Genomic DNA, 21,806 nt, shown 5'->3' with positions numbered 1-21,806 from the left:
TAATCTACAAAAAACAAAAAAAAACCAAATATTGTAAATAATAATGTTTATACTTTTAGTCAATAATAAATGAATCATATTATTTATAAAACTCCGATTTATGTATTTTTTAATTCTATTTTTAAATCGTTTATTTTGTCTCTTTCAATTTTTTTTTATTCCTCTTTTTTTATTTTATTCTTAAAAAAAATTATTAAAAATCCATTAAATTAGGGATTCAAAATAAGGAATCAAATTTAACCAAATTTTTATACAATTCTTCACAATAATTCAAATACTTTCACTAATAATAACATTTTTCATGGAAAATCAATTTTTAAAAAAAATTTTTTTAATTCTAAACAAAAAGTCAATTATTTTCATATAAATAATAAAAATCATCAAAGAATTTCAATTATTTTTAAGGTACTATTTAAATTAATTAATAAAAAAATTCAATTATTTTCACAAATAAAGTTTTCCACGACAATTCAATTACTTAAAAAAAAATTTTCATAATATTTATTACATTTCGAAAATATTAATTATTTAAAACAATGTTTATAAAATTCTTTAGAAGAATTCAATTATTTAAAAAAATATTAGAATTCTTCCCAAGAATTCAATTATTTACATAAATAATTCTACGAAAGAATTCAATTATGTCGATAAATAAAAAAATTCTTCCCGAAAATTCAATTATTTTGAGGAATTTTAATAAAATTCTTTGAAAAATTCAATTATTTTCATAAATGACAATATTTATCACAATAATTCAATTATTTTTAAAAGTAATAAATTTTTTCTTGGAAATTCAATTATTTAAAAAAAATTCTAATAAAATCAAGAATTCAATTATTGTGAACTGTTGTGAACATAGGCGAACAACAATGTGCAACAATGCCAACCCTGTAAAAACAAAAATCACTAATAAAACCTCTGTTGACCGACTCTAAAGGTCAGTTCACACTGAGACAAAACGTGCAATGTTTGCTTTTGTTTACAAAACAAATCGAAGGAGAATTATTTCCCGGCGTCATATATAATTAGTTCCCGCGCAAAACTCAATAAATACTATAACCCCACTCAAGAAAATATTCATTTGGAAAATACGGTATTCAAGTAGTTCTCTTATTAACTAAAAAAAACTTGTACTTTATACATTAACAACTAAAGGTAAAAAATGGAAGTAGAAAACATCGGAACGAATAATTCGGAAAATGACAAATGCAACGAGAATGGTAAGAATAATTTGAATGAAAATGGAAAAATTTGTCAAGACACAACGAAGGAGCACGAGGAACATCAGTATTTGGAATTAATAAAAAAAATCATAAATCACGGTGTTAAAAAATCCGATCGCACTGGTACTGGAACATTTATGATTGCCGGACCACAAATGCGTTTTGACCTTCGAAATGGTGAGTATTAAGAATTTTATCACATAAGAATATAATTGGTAATTTGAAACTTTTCATAATTGTATGTGTGAGTAATATAATATCGCAATTATCGTATGGATTAAGAAAAAATAATGCCAATTGAAATCATTCTAACTTCAATTAAAAAAAAATTAAAAAACTAATTAAATTATAATTATAAAATAATAGTAATAATAATAATATAAAATAGTAGTTTAATAAAATATTAATAACTATAAATATTATATTTATTTATTATTATAAGTTAATAAATTTTTTTAACATGTTTTTTTAAAAAACAAATTTTTTTTAGAGTTTAACATGTTTTTAAAATCGATACGAAAAATAAGAATAAAAATTTTCTTTTCAAGGTAATTTTCCACTTTTAACGACAAAACGTGTCTTTTGGCGAGGAGTCGTTGAGGAATTACTTTGGTTTATACGCGGATCGACAAACGCCAAAGAATTAACGGAAAAAGGAGTTCATATCTGGGATCCGAATAGTTCACGAGAATTTCTCGATTCCTGCGGATTCACTGATCGAGAAGAGGGAGATTTAGGTCCTGTCTATGGATTTCAATGGAGGCATTTTGGTGCTGAATATACAAACATGCACGCTGATTATACTGGTCAAGGTTGAATTACATTTATTATTAATAATTAATTAATATTTAAAGTATTTCTTCTGACTTGATTTCTATTATTAAACAGGGGTGGATCAACTGAAAAATATAATAGAGACTTTGAAAAATAATCCAAATGACAGGAGGATGGTAATGTCAGCTTGGAATCCAGTGGATATTCCAAAAATGGCACTTCCACCGTGTCATCTTCTCGTGGAATTTTTAGTGATGAATGGAGAAATTACAACGATTTTGTTCCAAAGAAGCGCCGACGTTGGTTTGGGTGTTCCATTCAATATTGCCTCGTATTCATTGCTCACTTACATGTTGGCACATGTCACCAATTTAAAGGTAAATTGTATAAAGTAGAAAAAATCGAAAAAGACGTTTAATTTGTGACGTCTGAAGAAATAGAATAATAATAATTTTTTTTCCAGCCGGGAGAATTTGTGATAAACATGGGCGATTGTCACGTCTACTCAAATCACGTGACGGCACTCGAGGAACAAATAAAACGTGAACCAAGACCATTTCCAAAATTCACAATAACACGTGACGTTCCTGATATCGATAGTTTTACTGCTGATGATTTTAAAATTGAAGGATACAATCCACACGGTAAAATTGCTATGAAAATGGCTGTTTAATTATTTTTTTTCCAAAAAACAAAAACTTCTTCTTTCCCATGTACATAAAAAAACTTTAAATTGACGACAAAAGATAGAAAAATATTTTAATCGTTACTAAGAGAATAAATCGTCATTTTTAATAAAAAGAAAACATAAAGTTCTAATAAAATAAAGCTTCGTTTTTGCTTTTCTCTTTTTAAAACAAATTTAATTTCTTAACATTTATTTACTTACACGAATAAACTCAATAAAAATGAACTTTTTTCTTTTTTATTCTTTTTAAATATTTCGTATTTTTCCAAAAAAAAAAGATTTTTATTTTAGGAAAAATTAAATCCAATGTAAAAATGACCTTTTATCTATTCTTTTCCAAATAAATATTTCGTTTTTCCAATACAAAAATATTTTCAATTTAGAAAAAAACTGAACTCAAGAGAAAAATTAATTTTTTTCTATTCTTTTAAAATAAAAAATTTTCACTTTAGGAGAAAATTTTGAATTTAAGAGAAAAATGACCCATTTCGTATCCTTTTAAAATCAATATTTTGTTTTTCCAATAAAAAAAAATTTTCCATTTAGAAAAATAATGAATTCAAGAGAAAAATTAATTTTTCTCCTATTCTTTTAAAATAAATATTTCGTTTTTCCAATAAAAAATATTTTTAATTTAGAAAAAAACTGAATTCAAGAGAAAAATTAATAAAAACAAAATCAAAAACAAATTTTCATTTTAGTAAAAATTTTGAATTTAAGAGAAAAATGACCTTTTTCCTATTCTTTTAAAATAAATATTTCGTTCTTGCAAACAAGAGATTTTCAATATTGATAAAAACCGAATTTAAAAAATAAATATCTCTCCTATTTATGTAAAATAAAAATTTGGTCTTTTCAAAAAAAATATATTCATTTATATAGGTAAAAATCGAATTGAGAAAAATATTTTTTTTTATCAATAATTATATTTTATTTCCTATTAAAAATGATAATCCTTAAATGATAAATTTGCATTTTTTATCAAATTAAATTTTTTTTTCTTTTAAAACAATCATAAAATCTGACTAAACAAATTACATATTTGTTTTTTTTCAATCCTTTTATACTTTCTATCATCTAATTAATTTCTATTCGATAAATTTCCTTTTTTTTACCTTCAAAAAAAAAAATTTTTTTTCATTGAAGGAATTTTCCTTTTTTTTGTGAAAAATAATAATAATTATCATAATTCGAAATAATACATTCTTGTATAAGAAACTCTGTGTATATACACTCGATGTTTCAAGGCCGTTTGTTTCTTTTATGCTTTATTATTATTATTTTAGTTTATTTTATTTTACTTTTACTTTATTCATTTATTTTTGTTCCTTATATGAAAACCGCTTATTAAGAAATATCCCCTTTTCAATATCGTTGTGATTACAATAATTAAGGGGTTTTGTTTGGGGGGCAAATTGGGGGGGGGGGTAAAGAAAAACTACGTTTAACATAATTTGAGCGGAATTCGTGACGTTATATCTAGATTACAGGAATTTTTTTTGTTTTTTGCTTTTCTGTTAAAATTTAAACAACTGGAAGAAGCGTAGCTTCGACAACGTACTTATGCTGTAGATTAATTTTTTAATTAATTTTTTCGATTAAAAAAAAGATCTAATTCTTTTTCGATTTAAATAATTTAATTATTTATTTTTTCGTTCTAATTTGTTTTTAGACTTTAATATATACGATTAAGACTCGAATAATTTTTTTTTTTCGTTTTTCTCTCCTTCAATAATTTAAAAATTTATAATTTTCTGATGATTTTTTTTTCTTCGCGATTAAAAAAACAAAAAAGAGAGAAGAGAGAAATGAGAGAATTGAATTCTCTGCTATTGAAAAAGAAAAAAGAGAACAGAGAGCAAATGGCATGTTGTCGATAAAAACGAAGGCTAGCACATCTGGGCATCATTGGCTGAAGTACTTAATTGATGCAGCAGCTGAGTTACAGCCAAAGTTCCGCTTTCACTGACTGTTATTATCACCCATATTACATCTGAAAGTTTTATTTTTTATCATAAAATAATAGCATTTTTTCGATTAACGAAGCAATAAGTAGTTAAGACCTGAAGCATTATGTTTAAGACTCAAAGTCCAAGACTAAAGATCTACTGTATAAGAATTAAACCCCAAGTAGAGTTTCTACAAATTTTCTTCCCTTTTTCCCTTATTTTTAAGAAAAATTTGTAAAAAATTGTCATTTTTTGTAAGTTGGAGAAATTTTCAGTTATAAAAAAAAATCCAAAGTTTATTTTATTGTTTGGAATTTTTGACAAATTGTATTAATTAAAGAATAAATTTTACTAAGTTCAAAAAAGTATATTTTACTAATTTCAAAAAATTTTAATTATGGATATTATAAAATTTACTCTGGAAATAACGATTTTTAATAACAAAATTTACTATGTTTAATGTAAATTATTTTATAAAGATTATTCAAATTTTTCTCGAACATTACAATTAGCTATTAAATACATATTCTTATTTTTAGAGGTAAATTTTACTATTTTTGAAATAAATGTTTTTAAATTTTTACCAAAAAGAAATTGTTTTTGAAAATATTAAAAGTTACTTTAAAAAACTTAGATTTTTGAAAAATTTTAATAATTCAAATGCTTCTGAAATTAGTTACATTTTTAAATACATATTCAACTAATTATTAAAAATAATGGATTTATATAAAAGAATTTTAGTTAGGAAAACTAGAAACAATTGAATTTTTTTTTTTATTCCTGTAAAATTTCTATCATTTACGAAAATAATTCAATGTTTGCATCAAATTTTTTTTTAATAATTGAATTCATTTGGAAAATTTTATTAAAATAGTAGATATTAAAAATCATTGAATTGAGGGAAATTTTTGAAAATAGTTAAAATTTTGCCAAGAATTTTATTATTTATAAAAATAATTAAAATTTTGACGAGAATTTTTAAAAAATTTCGTACAAAATTGTATTTCTGCGAAGAATTTTATTACATTTGAAAATAATTGAATTTCTGTAATGATTTGTAACTCCTCAAAAATTCACATTTTTTAGTGTTTTCAATTAAAACTTTTCTATAAATCCGTTATTTTTAATAATTAATTAAATATATATAAGAAAATTTAACTAATTTCAGAAGAATTTGAGTTATTAAAATTTTTCAAAAATGTCAGTTCTTTAAAATTTCTTATTAAATTCATTCAAAATTGAAATTGTCTCAAAATTTCAAATTAAAACATTTTAAAGTTCATCTGTTTATGAAAATTGTAAAGGGAACTCTTTTAAAATTCAATTAATTCTGAAATATTTAAGTGAAATTATTCATTAAATAATTTATATGCAAGTAATTTAAATTAAAAAATTTTAATTAATATAAATTAACTTCTCAATTGATTTTTTTTCGAGCGAAATTCTTTTAACAGAAAATAGAAATTCCACTAACTAAAAAATCAATTTTAATTCTTTTTTATAAAACTAAAATTTTTTTTACTCAAAACTATTAAATTTAAAATTTTAATTTTTCGTAAAATATTTGAATATTTTAAAAAAATAATCAACATTTTATTCAAATGATTAAATAATTTGTTGAAACATTAAAAGGATTGAAAATTTTTTGCAATATAATTAAAAATTCAACTGAATAAAAAGTTCTATCAATGTGGAAATTTTGTTAAAAATAATTAAAAATTTATTCAGCTAATTGAATATTTTTTTGAAAAATAATTGAATTTGGTAAAATAATTGTAAATTTCTCGTAACATAATTGTAAATTCAATTCTACAAAACCAAAATTTAGAATTTTCTTATGAATTATAAAAAGTGAATTTTTTACAGAACTTTCAATAAAAAAAATTCATGACTTTTCCCTGACCAATTCTACTTTTCTTGAATTTTCCTTAAATTTGTTTACTTGCAGCAACCCTGATATTAACTAAAAATTTCAAAAATAATTGAATTTTATAAAAGTTACATTTACAAATTTTATAATTACATATGGAATTTTCATTTGCTCCAAAATTTGCATTAATCGGATTAGAATTTCAGTGACATTTTCATAAATCCATGAATTAAAATAATGTAAAATTCCATGACGTGTAGAAACCCTAACGAAGTTCCCTAATTTTTCTTGTGATAAAAGAAACAAGAAAAATAGAAGAAAATAGATTTCCCTAAATATGCTTTTGAGAATATTTACCCCCAAAATAACAACCGTTAGTTGTCATCATTCTCCATTTACTCTGAAACAGGCCAACTTCATTGGGACTCGTTAATGTTACGCTAAGTTCCATATCATCTTTCGATGCTAATGCAGGAACAGGTACACTGGTGCAGCCCATAACAGCGCCGCCCGTATGATGTAAACAAATTCCCTCGGGCCACGTTTCGGTACCGCTATTTTGTATGCGCCATGACTTTCGGAATTTTGTGTTCGGCGGCACTGATTCGCCCTCGCCAATTGTTGAATCACACAACAATGACATACACGGTAATTTATTGGGCACTTCATAATCCAAATAACTGCAAATCGCTGCTTGCAAATTCCTGAATCAAAAAACAATACCAATCAGTGCTTTTTAACTGATTTACAGGACAAAAAATCCAATCCAAAAAATCCAGACCAAAAAATCCAAGAAAAAAAGTCCACAGTACAAAAAATCCAAAATAAAAATTTCCAAAATCAAAAACGTCCAAAATAAATAATGAAACATGTATGAAAAAGCCACTTTTTTACTTTTTGCGCTATAAAATCGGAATTTAAAATGTTAATTTTTTAAAATCGCAGGATTTTAATTATTTACGTAAATAATAAAATTCTTCAGAAAAATTCAATTATTTTCATAATTAAAAAGTTCTTCACTAAAATTCTGTTATTTTCATAAAGAATAAAAATTTCTAGAAAAATCTCAATTATTCTATAAAATTTTTCAAACAATTATTCCAAGAAATACAATTATTTTCAACAATTTTGATAAAATATTTGTTTCTTTCTTATTTTGCAAAATTTTAAACTCAAATTCGTTGAAATACAAAAAACAAAAACAAAATCTTATTAAAAAAATTTTAATTTAAAACAAATAAATTTCAATCGGAAAGAATTTATTTCAATATCGAAAAAAATTAAACATTTTTTCTTATTTTTCGAAATTTTCAATTTCAAACAAAATCATTTCAATTTAAAGAAATGTAATTTTAATTGAAAAAAAATAATTTCAAGTCAAAACAAATTTTAAATCGTTAAAAGTTCATTTTTATTAAAAAAAATTCATTTCAATTTAAAAAAATTATTTTTGATTGAAAAAACAAAATTATTCATTTTGTATATTTTTAATTAAAACCAAATAATTTAAATTCAAGACAAATTATTTTAATTTAAAACAAATTATTTGTAATTGAAAGCAATTAATTTAAATTAAAAAAATTGAATTATTTAATTATTGTTTAACAACAATTAAAATTTTTCAATGATTTTAATTTGAAAACTTTTCAAAATTCAATTATTTTTAAAAATTCTCAGGCTCTGATGCTTTTAATATTCAATTATTATCTGAAATTTTAACCGAAATTCCATTTTAAATCAATTCTTATTAGACAGTTCTACGAGAATTAAATTATTTAAATACAAAAAAATAAATAATTTAGTGAATAATTGAACATTTCTTAAAATTCTTATAAAGAACTGTATCAAAATTTTTTTTAAATAATTGAATTCTTTCGAAGAATTTTAATAAAATTTTCAAGAATAATTAAATTTATCAAAGACTTGATTTAAAAATATATATTAAAAATAATTGAATTTCAAAAAATTTTTTTAAATTAATTAAATTCTACGAAGAATTTTATTAAACATTTTTTGAAAATAATTGAATTGTTACGAAGAATATTATTAAATTTTTTGAAAATAATTGCATTTGTTAAGGAATTTATTTAAAATTATATTAAAAATAATTGAAATCCATCGATGAGTTTAATTATTTATAAAAAATAATTGAATCCCTGAGAAGAATTTTATTCTTTTTTTTAAATAATTTAATTCCTGCGATTATAATTTAAAACAAATTGAATTTAATTTTAAGAAATTAATTTCAATTGAAAAAAAATAATTTTAATTTTAAACAAATTTTTTTTGTACTTTTTAAATTAAAACTAATTAATTTAAATTTACAATGAATTTAATTTTACTTGAAAAAAGTCAATTTCAATTTTAAAGAAATATTATTCTAATTGAAGAAAATTAATTTTTCTTTTTGCAAAATTTTAATTAAAAACAAATTTATTTTAATTAAGTATAAAAATTTAATTTTACTTGAAAAGAAAATTTCAATTTAGGACAAATGAATTTTAATTGATAAAAATTACTTTAAATTGCAAACAAACTAGTCTTTCTTTTCATTTTTTCAGAATTTTTAATAGAAAACAATTAAATTTCAATTATATTGAAACAAATTAATTTTAAATGAAAACATTTAATTTCAATTTAAAACAAATTTATTTAAGTTTAAAACAAATTAATTGTTATTTATAGAAAATTAATTTCAGTTTTTAAAACAAATTAATTGTTATTATTTAGAGAAAAGTATTTTCAGTTTAAAGCAAATTAATTGTTATTTGTAGATAATTAATTTCACTTTAAACCAAATTGTTATTTATACAAAAATTAATTTCAGTTTAAAAATGCAATAACTTTACAAAAAGGAGATAAAAACGAAAAAGTCGAGAAAAATTTTTTAGCCGAATTTCTCGAAATTTCTCTCTACCAAAAGAAAAGAATCTTTAAATAAGGAAAATCAATTCAAGAAAATTGCCTTATAATTATTTTTAAATGACTCCGAGGGGGACAAAGGAACAAAAATATTTGTCATCATCATAATATTTGAAGAAAGAAAAGCAAACGTTTTGCGAAATACAATCAAACTCGATTTATAGGTTATGTTTATCAATTTCGTCAATTTTGCTCATTTCGCTGTTTTTATTTTTTTCATTCCTCGTATATATAAAAATATAATATATACCATATATATAGTATATACTAAATATATATACATATACAGATATAATATACACACATATATAGATATAATATACTATACACTATATATAGATATATTATAACATATAAAAATATTTAGTCTGTTTATTAGTGGAAATTTTTTTTTCAAGAAACCCACCAGTTATTCATGTCCAAGAAAAATGTTGCAGTCGCTTCATTGAGATGACTACCAGCAAGTAATCTCTGTAGTTGCTTCACCAGGTCGTCTTTGTCTGTTGTGCCAAGACAACTAAATTGGTGAAGCAGATTTTGATCCAATTCATTATCGACGTCCATAACTTTGCCTTTTATCTTTTATATAAAAATTCACACAAAATCCATATAAAATAATAATAATAAATTTCCTTCGAGAACACTAAATTTCAATTAAATTCACCGTTATTTTTCTTTACTTTATAATATACGAATTATTCGCGTGCAAATATTTCCCTTATTTTAGATTTTTGTAATAAACTACAAATTTTTAAATGTCATTCTTCGAAAATCACAATGATGTGTTTTTTTTTATATAGGTGTGTTATAAAGGGAGTATGACGTCGTTTTCTATATGTGTGTGTACGCGATTTATGCGCGATCTACTGTATATTTTTCCTACTTCTTATTACCGACAATCGGTAAGACTGCGAGGGCCGAGGCGCGCGGGAAATTCAAAATTCGACAATGTAAATCGAAAATTGAGAAAAGAAAGAATAGGAGAAACTAATTTTCGAAAGAAAATGGATTTAAATTTTAATTTATAACCAAAAAGGACTTTTGTAAGTATTTCAGCTAAATTTAATTTTAGTCCACTTCGAATTCTTTAATTTTCTTTTTTACCGACAATCGAAAAATGAATCATGTTCGGTCGGAAAGAGGAGTTGTGTCTGCTTGCTGTAATTGCGGAAATTATTTTTATTTACCAAAAAAAGAAACATTAACGAGTTAGTACTACATAAATTATTATTATAAATTAATAGAAAACTTAAGTAATAATAGAATTTAAAGAATAGACTCTCGGATATATTCCTCTTGTCTTATTTATTCATCTAAAATTTTTTAAAGAAATCCTTTTGTTTACCATAGTTTTTTTTCTGCAAGACAAAAAAAAAGTATTCTCCGAAAAACAGACAGAAATTTTAGTATTTACGTTTATATTACATAAACTTTGACCACTTGTGTATATAAAACTGCGTGTTTGAACATGATTTTTTTAGGTTATGAATGCGAATCTTGTGAATTTTTTTCATATTTTATTTAAAAAAATAGAAAAACAAAAGAAAAATGAATATTATTATTTTGAATAATGTTAATTTAGATAACCAAGTTATTAACGGTGTTGTGGTAAATTTTCATTTCTTTCGTTATAATATTTCTTTTGCTCGCTATAATTATTTGAAAATCATTTTGTTTTTCAGTTTCATTATCAACGTGGTGAGCAGGCAAATAATATGAATGACAATAATGAATTGGCGGATAAATGTCCAAAATATAATTTAAAAGGAATACAGGCTCATCGATCTTGTGGTAATTAAAGAGAAAATTAATTGTTTTCTATTTTTGTTTATTGCAAGTAAATTTATTTGATAATTATTTCGTCATTTGATATAGTGAGAAACTATCAAATTCTCGAATTTTCTCCTTAATTTTTCTTTTACATTTTTAATTAATTTTCCTTTATTTCGTAACTAGAAAATATTTCGTATTTTTTAATTTAATTAATTATCATATTTTATTCTTTAGTAGAAATAAAAAATTAATTAAATATTTCTATCTTTTTTTTCCTTTTTTTTATAATTTTCTATTTTTTTAATTTCCTTGTTTTATCGCCGATTTCATTCTTTAGTAGAAATAAAAAATTATTAAATATTTCTATTTTTTCTTTTTTTCTTTAATTTTCTAATTAAATTTTATATTTTTTTAATTTATTTTTTTTGTATTTATCACTGATTTCATTCTTCAATGGAGAGAATGAATCAATTAAAATATTTCAATTTTTTTTGCTAAATAAAAATGTAGAAGTTTCTTTTGAAAAATTTTTTATAAACTGTCGAATTTTATCTTCTTTTCTAATTTAATATATTTTTATTTCAAAGATTTTTTAAAATTTCTTTGTATTTAAAAAATTAAAATTCTTTTTTTTAACGAAGCAGTTAATTTTTAAAACGAATTCGGTTTTTTTTAAATAAATTAATAAAAAGAAAGTTTCAAAATTATTTGATTCGTCAATTTTCGTATTTTAAAATAAATAAACAGAAGAAAATTTTTCTTCTTAATTTACTTTAAAATAAATTTAACGAATTGGGTCTTTCAAATGAATTCGAAAGAAAATGTTAAAAAAAACTTAAAATTATTGAAGCAAATAATTTTTTTAATTTCAAATTTCAAATTTTTTTCAAAATCTAAAGAAAAGAATTAAAATTCTTTACTTATCGAATCAGTGGTTCTTTTAAATTTAATATTTTGTTTTCTTTTACAGATCAAATTTTGCTTGATTCGTCGTTGAGTTTCAATAGTAAAAAAAATAAAAACGATTCGCCTTTATTGACAGTGAAAAAATTATTCGTCACCAATCTTGCGGATAAGGTAAATTTTTTTTTGTCTTCTACTTTTGTTAGTAATTTCTTTTATATTTTTAAATTTAATTTATTTTCGAAAATAATAAAATTCAAGAATGAATAAAATAAATAAAGTCCAAGAATAATAAAATAAAAACTAATTAATAAATTAATAAAAATTACAAAATTACAAAATTTACAAGACAGAATTTTTAATTCTAATTCCTAGTCTTGTAATTTTTCTAATTTGTCTAAAAAGTAATTTATTTATTTTTGAAAATAGGCAACTCTAGAGGATTTATTGAAAATATTCAAAATATACGGCGAGGTGAGTGAGTGCGTTATTAAAAAAAACAGAAAAAGTAACTACGCTTTTGTTACGTTCACAAATGTTGATTCTGCAAAAAAGTAAGTAAAAGGAAAATTCTTTTTTTCTATTCGAAATTTTGTCACTATAATTATAATTTATAATTTTTTATTAATTTTTTTCTTCCAATTTTTCTGAATTTCGTTCCTTGTTTTTTTTTCAAAGATTAAATTTATTAATTTAAAAAAAATTTACTTCATAGATTTAGAAATTTCTATTATATCAAATTTAACCAAATATTTATTAGATAAAAATACCGAATTATAGAAATTGATTTTTGTCTTATTTGCAGCGCATTAAAGAAAGAAAATGGCAGAAGTTTGCATGGAAAAAATTTAACGGTAATACCAGCAGATCCTCGACATCAACCAAATCCAAAAAAGCCGCCAAATGAAAAAGATGAGCCAAAGAAAGGTCAAACGGAAAATTCATGTTCGAGTGGTGAAATTTATCCATTGATTCACAAAATAAGTGACACATGTTTAATGCACATTTTTCAATATCTTTCAATTGCCGAGCGGATAAAAGTCGAAGGAGGTAAAGTAGAAACAAGAAAAATTATATTTTTTAAAAATTAATGAAAATGAAAAAATAAAAAATGTATTTGTTTTGTTTCAGTTTGTCGACGTTGGCGCGACGTGAGTCTCGATTCATGGCGCACATTAAAAAGACTGGATGTAAATTCAATTTCATGGGGTTGTAAAAGTGGTAAAATTGAGACATCAGATCTTTATCAAATTCTAAAACGTTGCGGACGTTATATAACGACAATAACATTTTTTGAAAAACATCGAATGATGCCACTGCGAACATTATTTATCATTGGAAAATGTTGTCCAAATTTAAAAATTGCCTATTTAGGAACATTAGAAGTGACACCACGTGAAATTGATTATATTTTATCGCAATGTCCAAATCTCGAATTTCTTGAATTTGATTCATCACATTTTCGTGATCGTGATTTTCGTCGTCTCTTTGCAATGAGCAATCAATTAAAATATGCGAGTGTTGAAAAAAGTAAAATTGACGGCAGCTGTTTTACTTGCTTACCGGAAAATGTTGAGACATTCGTTTTTCATGAAGCTAAACGAAGAACTGAATTCTACGCCTTTGAATTCGTAAGTTTTAAATTATGATTCTAATAATTAAAGACTAAATTAAAATAAGAAATTAAAAAAAATTTTTTTTTGGTAATTTAATTTTTTACTGCAAAAAAATTTTTTATTCTTCCTTTTTATCAAAACAAATATTATTTATATTTAAAATATTTTTGTATTCTTCTACTTATTCAATTTACTTTCTAGTTTTTAATTTAAAAATAAATATTATTAAATATTTTTTTATATTTTCAAAATTTGCTAAACTTTCATTTTTATTTTAATTAATTAGGTATTTAAATAAATAATTTACTTACAAAGTAATTTTCTATTTGATGGATTTATTTAATTAAAAAGTTCTTTTCTAGTTAATTAGAATTGTCATTGGTCAGGGAAATCAAGAATAAGTCTGGAAATTTTATCAAAAGTACTAAAAAAAATATCAGATTTCTACAATTATTACGAATTTTCATTAATACTTTAAATAAATAAAAAAATATATTTTTTGAATCTAAAAAGATTTTTAAACATTTTAATTCAATCTTTTTAAGATAATTAATTTTTAGAAGAAAATTTATTGAAATCTTTTTTTTTAAATAATTGCAATGTCGTTAAATATTATGTTCAAAGAATTTTATTAACATTTTTAAAGATTTTTAAATTTTTAAAAATTTGATTTCAATTTCTCATTAAATTATTGAAAATAAAAATTAAACATTCTTTAGATAATTGTGATTTCGTAAAATTTTATTGAAATAAATTATTAACGAATTTTACTTGAATATTTTTGAAAACAATTAAAATGTCGAATAATTTTATTCGAAAATTCAAATAAAATTTAATTTAAATTTCGAATAATTTTATTTGAAATTTTTCAGACATTTAATATAAGAATTTTGAAGGATTTTTTTTTAAATATTCAAAAAAATATTTTAAACCCAGTGTTTGAAACATTTTAATTGAAATTTTTGAAAATAATTCAAATTTCGAAGAATTTTCTTTTAATATTCTAAAAATAAATTGAAAAGCAAGTTTTTTTTAAAGAACTTTGAAAATAATTTAAATTGTGAATTATTATTTTTATTCTTTTATTATTATTCCAAAAATACTTTGAAAATCCAATTTTTGAAGAATGTAAATTGAAAATTATGAAAATAATTGAAATTTCGAAGAATGTTTTATAAATTTTCTAAATAAATTTTTAAAATCGAGTTTTTGAAGAATTCTAATTGAAAATTTTGAAAATATTTGAAATGCCGAAGAATTTTTTATAAATATTCATAAAAAATTTTAAAATCGAGTTTTTGAAGAATTTTAATTGAAAATAATTGAATTTTCGAAAAAGTTTATATTCCTATTCTGCCAAAAATTTAAAAAAAACGAGTTTTTAAAGAATTCTTATTTTAAAATTTTGAAAATAATTGAAATTTATTAATAGTTTAAATTATTTTGTTCGAAGAATTTTTTTACAAATATTCTGAAAAATTTTAAAATTATGTTTTTCACGAATTTTGATCGACAATTATGAAAATAATTGAAATTTTGAAGAATTGTTTTATTATTATTCTGAGAATGAAACGTGAAAATCGAGTTTTTGAAGAATTTCAATTGAAAATTTGGAAAGTAATTAAATTTTCCTAAATCGGAAAATTTAATTGTAAAAACCAAACAATTCCTTACAATTTTTTCTATTTTTACTTTTATTCTTTTTTCAAATTTAAGTTTAAAATCTAAAATTGTATTTTTAATTCAATGTAAATTATTCTGAAATTTGATCAGAATCAGTGAAAAAATCGAAATTAGGAAAAAGTCCAGAAAAATAAAATTTTCTTTGTGATCTCTGATTTTATTAATTTAAAAATTTGATAAAAATGTCTTTTTCTTTTTTTTGTATTTTTTTTAATTTTCTTTATTTAATTTAATTTAATTTTTTATTTTTTATTATTAATTTTTAATGAATTATTTTAAAATTATTTTGAAAATAACGAAAAATATAATTAATTAATAATAAATATTAATAAATAATTAAATAAATTCCTTTTCTATAATTATTAATTAAATTTAAATTTTGTTTTTCTTTTTCTTTTCAGGTCGTTAAAAGATTGAAGAATCTTGAGAATTTGTATTTGAATTTCTCGAATGATTCCGATGAAGGTTTACCGACATTCGAGGAAGATGATGACGATGACGATGAGGAGGATGACGACGACAATGATGATTATGGAAACAATGATTCCGATATTGATGACGATATTTACGAAAATTACGATTATTTCGACGAGAATGATGAATTTCTCGATGAAAATGACGTTTTTCTAGACGAGGAGGACAATTTTGACGAAGAGGTTGATGATTTTCATGACGAGGAAGATGATTTTCATGACGAGGAGGACAATTTTGATGAAGAGGTTGATGATTTTCATGACGAGGAAGATGATTTTCATGACGAGGAGGACGATTTTCATGACGAGGTGGACGATTTTCAAGATGATGAGGACGATTTTCATGATTTTGATGATGGATTCGATAGTAATGACGAGGATAAGGGGGGAAATTTAGAAAATTCGGCTTCACAAACATCGTCAACGTTCAAAACTGCCAGTGGTAAAATGATAAATTCCACAACGTCCAAGGAGCAAAATTCAAAAGTCTCTCCGCAAAAGAAGGAAAACGAAAAAGTTGAGGAAGACTTCAGCGATATTAACTCAACAATTACTGATGAACTCGAACCAATGGATGATAATTCCGAGAAAAGTTCATCTAAACCTGATTCCAATCTCAAAACTCCAAAGGCTGAACACTCCGATGCAATTTTCAAAGATGAAAAACAAATTCCAAGCGATGAGAGTTTCAAATCTCCGGAAAATCGAAATTCTCCTTCGACTTCGTCTGTAAATCAAAGTAACGCCTCAAAAATTGAAAATTCACCTTCAAAATCATCGGAAAATCAGACTTCACCTTTAAAATCATCAGAAAATCAAAATTCGTCTTCAAAATCATCGGAAAATCGAAATTCGACTTCGAAACAATCGGAAAAGCAAAGTTCAACTTTGAAAATAACGGAAAATGAAAATTCGAGTTCAAAATCATTGGATAATCAACCGTCAACATCGAAGAACGGAGAAAATTGTGAGGAGAAGAAGAATGAAGAAGATAAGAAGGAAGAATTAATTTCGACTAATTCGAATAGTGGAGTAACGAATAATTTGGCTAATGAAAGTATTGATTCACTCGATTATTATGTAGGCCATGATGATGATGATGATAATGATAATGATTATTATAATGGTTTTGATGATTATGATGATGACGATATCGACGATGAGTATGATAATTTCGACGATTATTTAAACGACCATTACGATCAATATGATTATGGCTTTAATGATTTTGATGTTGAGGATGATTTTATTTTTGAATCGCATTTAGCTGAAACAATACGTCAAACGTTGATGCATTGCAATACAAAATTGAAAATTCTCCAATTGAAAAGGTAATTTTCAGAGTTTTACTATTTAATTTGAAATTTTTCAAGTATTTTTATATAATAATTTTGAAGAATTTTTTTTTTAATATTCCAAAAAATAATTTGAAAATCTAGTGTTTGAAGAATTTTAATAATTGAAAATGTTGAAAATAAATGAAATTTCGAAGAATTTTTTTTATTATTATAAAAATACTTTAAATTTAGAGATTTTGATGAATTTCTATTTTTCTATTATTCTGAAAGAATTTAAAAACGACTTTTTGAAAAATTTCTATTTTTTCTATTAATTTGAAAAAATTCAAAAACGACTTTTTAAAGAATTTTGATTAACAATTTTGAAAATAATTGAAATTTTGAAGTATTTTTTATAAATATTCTACAAAAAAATTAAAAAACAAGTTTTGGGTATATTTGATTGCTAATTTTGAAAATAACTGAAATTTTGAAGAATTGTTTTCTTATTATTCTAAAAATACTTTGAAAATCGTGTTTGTGTGGAATTTTAATAGAAAATTTTGAAAATAATTGAAATTTCAAAGTATTTTTTATAAATATTCTGCCAGAAATTTAAAAAACGAGTTTTTGGTAAATTTTGATTGACAATTTTGAAAATAATTGAAATTTTAAAGAATTGTTTTCTTATTATTCTAAAAATACTTTGAAAATCGTGTTTGTGTGGTATTTCAATAGAAAATTTTAAAAATAATTGAAATTTCGAAGTATTTTTTAAAAATATTCTGAAAAAAATTTTTAAATCAAGTTTTTAAAGAATATAAATTACCAATTAAGAAAATAACTAAAATTTCGAAGTTGTTTTTATTATTATTCTGCCAAAAATTTAAAAAACGAGTTTTTGGTAAATTTTGATTGACAATTTTGAAAATAATTGAAATTTTGAAGAATTGAGTTTTATTATTATTCTAAAAATACTTTGAAAATCGTGTTTGTGTAGAATTTTAATAGAAAATTTTTAAAATAATTGAAATTTCGAAGTATTTTTTAAATATTCTGAAAAAAAATTTTTAAATCAAGTTTTTCTAGAAAAAAATTACTTTTTATTTACTATTATAAACTTCTACGAAAATTCGATTATTTAAATACAAAAATAAATAATTTAATGAATTTATTATTTATAAAAATAATTGAATTCTTGTGAAGAATTTTATTGAAATTTTCGAAGATAATAAATAATAATTAATTAACTGTACTTAAAAAATGAGTTTTTTATATTGTAAATCTGAAATTATTAAAATATTGAAGTTTATATTTAAACATACAAAATTTTGTAATCATATATTTTTTTTATATTTTTTATTTTTATTCACGATTTTAAATATCTATTTACAAAATTTGTAATTAATTTGTGGAAAGTAAAGAAAAAAATATTTCTGTTTACAGTTGTTCGTTTGCCGGATTAACATCACACGATTTATTAACGAAAATAACAAATTTCACGCACTTAGAGAGACTCGATTTCAGTGACAATGCAATTGTCACCGATGAAATACTCAGTGCGATTGGAGCGAATTGTCCAAAACTCAACGTTCTTCTGATAAATCGTTAGTAATTTTTTACAATATCATAATCATAATTAATTAAAAAATAAATTAAATTAAAGTAATTAAAATCAGTAAATTTTAATTTAAAAATTCTAAAATTAAGTTTTATTTCAATATTTTGAAAATAATTGAAATTTCAATAAAATTTTATTTAAAAATTTTCAAAACAAATTAAATTTCATAAAATTTTATATATAATATGTAGAAAAAATTATGATTAATTATGATTAAAAATTATGATTACTTGAATTTCTTTAAAGATAATTAAATTTCTGTAATAATCAATTGAAATTTTTTAATTAATTCTAATTTTATAAAATTATATTGAAAATAATTTAGTTTTTTAAAGAGATTTTATTGAAATGTTTTAAAAATAATCAGAATAAGAAATTTTATTTAAAAATTTTGAAAATAACTGACATTTCGAAGAATTTTTATTAAAATTCTGAAAAAGTTAGATTTTAAAAAATGTTTAATTCAATTTCTTTGACAAAATTAAATTGTATTTAAAAAAATTTGGAAAACAAATAAAATTTTATAGAATTATATTGAAAATAATTTTGTCTTTTAAAAAGATTTTATTAAAATTTCTTGAAAGAATCGAATTTTTGAAGAATTCGAATTTATAGAAAAAATAATAAATAATAAAAAAATTTTAGGTTGCTTTCAAGTGTCAGACGTTGGAATCGGTGGAATCGCACTTTTACCAGAATTAAAACACCTTTCAATGAACGATCTTTCAAAAGTCACTGGCAAACAATTATCAACATTGTGCACACTAAAAACACTTTATTGTGCCCGTTGTCCATCAATTGTTGCCGATGGTTTAGTGAAATTAATTGCCAATTGCCATGAATTGGAACAATTGGACATTCAATGTTGTAAATTAATTACAAATTCATTTATCATTGATAATGTTGCTTCCACATTGAATAATCGGAAAAATAACATAAAATTAAAAATATTCGCACGTGCCACTGGAATTGATGTGAAAATTTTATCAGCAATTATAAAAAATAATGTTGAATTAATGGAACTATCAATGGAATTTCGACAGGAGAAATTTGATTCATTTATTGATGGTAATCGTGGTACGGAGAAAACTGATAATAAAAATGGACTTGAATTGAGGGATTTTCGTGGAATGATATTCGAAAGTAGTACATTCAAGGAAGATAAAGAAGACTGAAATCTAGTGAAGCTGTTGAGATACACTTCAATCTCGCCAAATATTTAGAAGAAAAAAAAAGTGTTATTTATTCAAGAGAGAAAGGGAAAATTTTTCTTTTTTTTTTTTTGGTTATTAACTTCATGAATGAAAGAAGTTACAATTAGTAAACAAAAATTTACCACAAATTTTTATCAATATTGAGGTAAACTTTTATAAAAAGACTCATTAACTTTTTTTTTTGAATCCAAATATAAATTTTTTTTTCATTCTCAATTTCCTTTTTGCTCCCGTTTTTTTTTCTTTTCTCTTTTTGTTTCGTTTGCAAACAAGTTTTCTTTAATTTATTTTTTTCTTTTATTTAAATTTTATTTTATTTAAATTACCTCCCTCCCTGCATCCCTTTAAGTATTTCATTCAATTGAATGATTCTTGTGATAGACTATAAGATAAAAAAAAAGAAAAAAGGAAAAATAGACATAATCCGAAATAAAACTCAACGATAAGGATAAATATTTTTTTAGTTCCTTAAGAAACTTTTTCTATGTCTTTAAGATATTGTACATCTTTTTACGTTATAAATAATGTAAGATTCTATATTTGCGTTTATTATTAACTGCAAATAATTAGTGGAAATTTTCCCAATGTTTGGTATTTTTCTAAAATAAATACAAAAAAAAATTGAAAGAAAAAAAATTGTCTATGTTTATTTAGTGAATAATTATAATTAAACTTGACATATTTTTGTGACTATTTTTAAAGAAATGTGACTATTTTATTAATTATTTTTAATATGATTTAATATTTTAAAAATTGTTTAATATAATTTTTCATATAAAACTAATTAATTTTTTTTTATTATTTTCAAAAACTTTAATAAAATTCTTGAGTATAGAAGTCAATTACTTTTGAAAAATTTTAATAAAATTCAATTACATTGAACATAATTTTAATCAAATTCTTCACGAGAATTGAATTATTTTCAAAACCTAAAATTTTAATAAAATTCAATTATTTTCATATAAATAATAAAAAATTCTTCGTAGGAAATCAATTATTTTCAATATAATTTTAATAAAATTCAATTATTTTGAATGTAATTTTAATAAAATTCTTCGCAGGAATTTTTCAATTATTTTCAAAAATACCTAAAATTTTAATAAAATTCAACGACTTTTAAAAATTTTATTTAAATTCTTGAAAGAAATTCAATTTTTTTTCATAAATAATAAAATTCTTTGTAGAAAATCAATTACTTTTAATACAATTTTAATAAAATTCAATTAAGAATTCAATTATTATTCAATTATTAAGATAAAATAAAGTTCTTTACAGAAATTAAATTGTTTTTAGAAATTTTGATAAATTTAAAAAAAATAATTAATTAATTATTTTTGTATATTATTTTCAAAAGCTTTAATAAAATTCTTCAATATAGAAGTAAATTATTTTTAAAAATTTCAATAAAATTCAATTATATTGAACATAATTTTAATCAAATTCTTCGCAAGAATTGAATTATTTTCAAAACTTAAAATTTTAATGAAATTCAATTATTTTAAAAAAATTTAATTAAATTCTTGACAGAAATTCACTTATTTTTAATACAATTCTAATAAAATTCAATTGATTTTAAAAATTTTATTCATATTCTTCACAGAAAGACAATTATGTTCAAAAAATTTTTTAAATTCTCGTGTCAAAAATTAAATTTTCTTGATAAATAATAAAATTCTTCTTCGAAATACAATTATTTTCAAAAATTTTAATAAATTTCTTGTCAAAATTTCAATTATTTTCAAAAATTTTCCTCAGTCAATGATTTTCAATATCTACTATAGTTTAATAAAATTTTCCAAAAAATGTAATTATTTAAAAAA

The 21,806-nt window shown here is 21.8% G+C and overlaps 3 protein-coding genes across 4 annotated transcripts; 2 read left to right on the top strand and 1 right to left on the bottom strand.

Annotated features, from left to right (window-relative positions):
• Positions 1 to 1,009: 1,009 nt before the first annotated feature.
• LOC122508636 (thymidylate synthase) lies at positions 1,010 to 2,910 on the top strand. Its single transcript, XM_043622101.1, has 4 exons — positions 1,010 to 1,400; positions 1,772 to 2,035; positions 2,112 to 2,374; positions 2,461 to 2,910. Exons 1-4 carry the CDS (start codon positions 1,163 to 1,165, stop codon positions 2,668 to 2,670), a joined length of 975 nt encoding a protein of 324 aa, XP_043478036.1. The 5' UTR covers positions 1,010 to 1,162; the 3' UTR covers positions 2,671 to 2,910.
• Positions 2,911 to 3,652: 742 nt separating this feature from the next.
• LOC122508638 (protein ILRUN) lies at positions 3,653 to 10,240 on the bottom strand. Its single transcript, XM_043622104.1, has 3 exons — positions 9,833 to 10,240; positions 6,862 to 7,208; positions 3,653 to 4,678 (listed from the first exon to the last, which is right to left on the bottom strand). Exons 1-3 carry the CDS (start codon positions 9,988 to 9,990, stop codon positions 4,575 to 4,577), a joined length of 609 nt encoding a protein of 202 aa, XP_043478039.1. The 5' UTR covers positions 9,991 to 10,240; the 3' UTR covers positions 3,653 to 4,574.
• Positions 10,241 to 10,549: 309 nt separating this feature from the next.
• Positions 10,550 to 19,997, top strand: LOC122508626. 2 transcript variants are annotated; one of them, XM_043622087.1, is made up of 9 exons: positions 10,550 to 10,634; positions 11,109 to 11,217; positions 12,170 to 12,276; positions 12,532 to 12,656; positions 12,908 to 13,152; positions 13,234 to 13,733; positions 15,803 to 17,205; positions 18,598 to 18,758; positions 19,418 to 19,997. In XM_043622087.1, exons 2-9 carry the CDS (start codon positions 11,142 to 11,144, stop codon positions 19,945 to 19,947), a joined length of 3,147 nt encoding a protein of 1,048 aa, XP_043478022.1. In that variant the 5' UTR covers positions 10,550 to 10,634; positions 11,109 to 11,141; the 3' UTR covers positions 19,948 to 19,997. The 2 variants fall into 2 exon arrangements, with proteins under 2 accessions (XP_043478022.1, XP_043478021.1); XM_043622086.1 differs by lacking the exon at positions 10,550 to 10,634 and adding an exon at positions 10,689 to 11,034.
• The last annotated feature ends 1,809 nt before the right edge of the window (positions 19,998 to 21,806 follow it).

This window comes from Leptopilina heterotoma, unplaced genomic scaffold, assembly GCF_015476425.1.
Source record: "Leptopilina heterotoma isolate Lh14 unplaced genomic scaffold, ASM1547642v1 Lhet_55, whole genome shotgun sequence".
Taxonomy (NCBI): domain Eukaryota; kingdom Metazoa; phylum Arthropoda; class Insecta; order Hymenoptera; family Figitidae; genus Leptopilina; species Leptopilina heterotoma.
The sequence above is the reverse complement of the archived record's forward strand: the minus strand, read 5'-3'. Positions and strand labels throughout refer to the sequence as shown.

Coding starts and splice junctions, on each gene's coding strand:
- LOC122508636 (XM_043622101.1), top strand. CDS start 1,163: ATGGAAGTAGAAAACATCGGAACGAATAATTCGGAAAATGACAAATGC. Junction 2,036..2,111: donor CGCTGATTATACTGGTCAAG/GTTGAATTACAT, acceptor ATTATTAAACAG/GGGTGGATCAACTGAAAAAT. Junction 2,375..2,460: donor CACATGTCACCAATTTAAAG/GTAAATTGTATA, acceptor TTTTTTTTCCAG/CCGGGAGAATTTGTGATAAA.
- LOC122508638 (XM_043622104.1), bottom strand. CDS start 9,990: ATGGACGTCGATAATGAATTGGATCAAAATCTGCTTCACCAATTTAGT. Junction 7,209..9,832: donor TTCTTGGACATGAATAACTG/GTGGGTTTCTTG, acceptor TTTTTGATTCAG/GAATTTGCAAGCAGCGATTT. Junction 4,679..6,861: donor TAACGGTTGTTATTTTGGGG/GTAAATATTCTC, acceptor TAAAACTTTCAG/ATGTAATATGGGTGATAATA.
- LOC122508626 (XM_043622086.1), top strand. CDS start 10,975: ATGAATATTATTATTTTGAATAATGTTAATTTAGATAACCAAGTTATT. Junction 12,657..12,907: donor AATGTTGATTCTGCAAAAAA/GTAAGTAAAAGG, acceptor TCTTATTTGCAG/CGCATTAAAGAAAGAAAATG. Junction 13,734..15,802: donor AATTCTACGCCTTTGAATTC/GTAAGTTTTAAA, acceptor TTTTCTTTTCAG/GTCGTTAAAAGATTGAAGAA.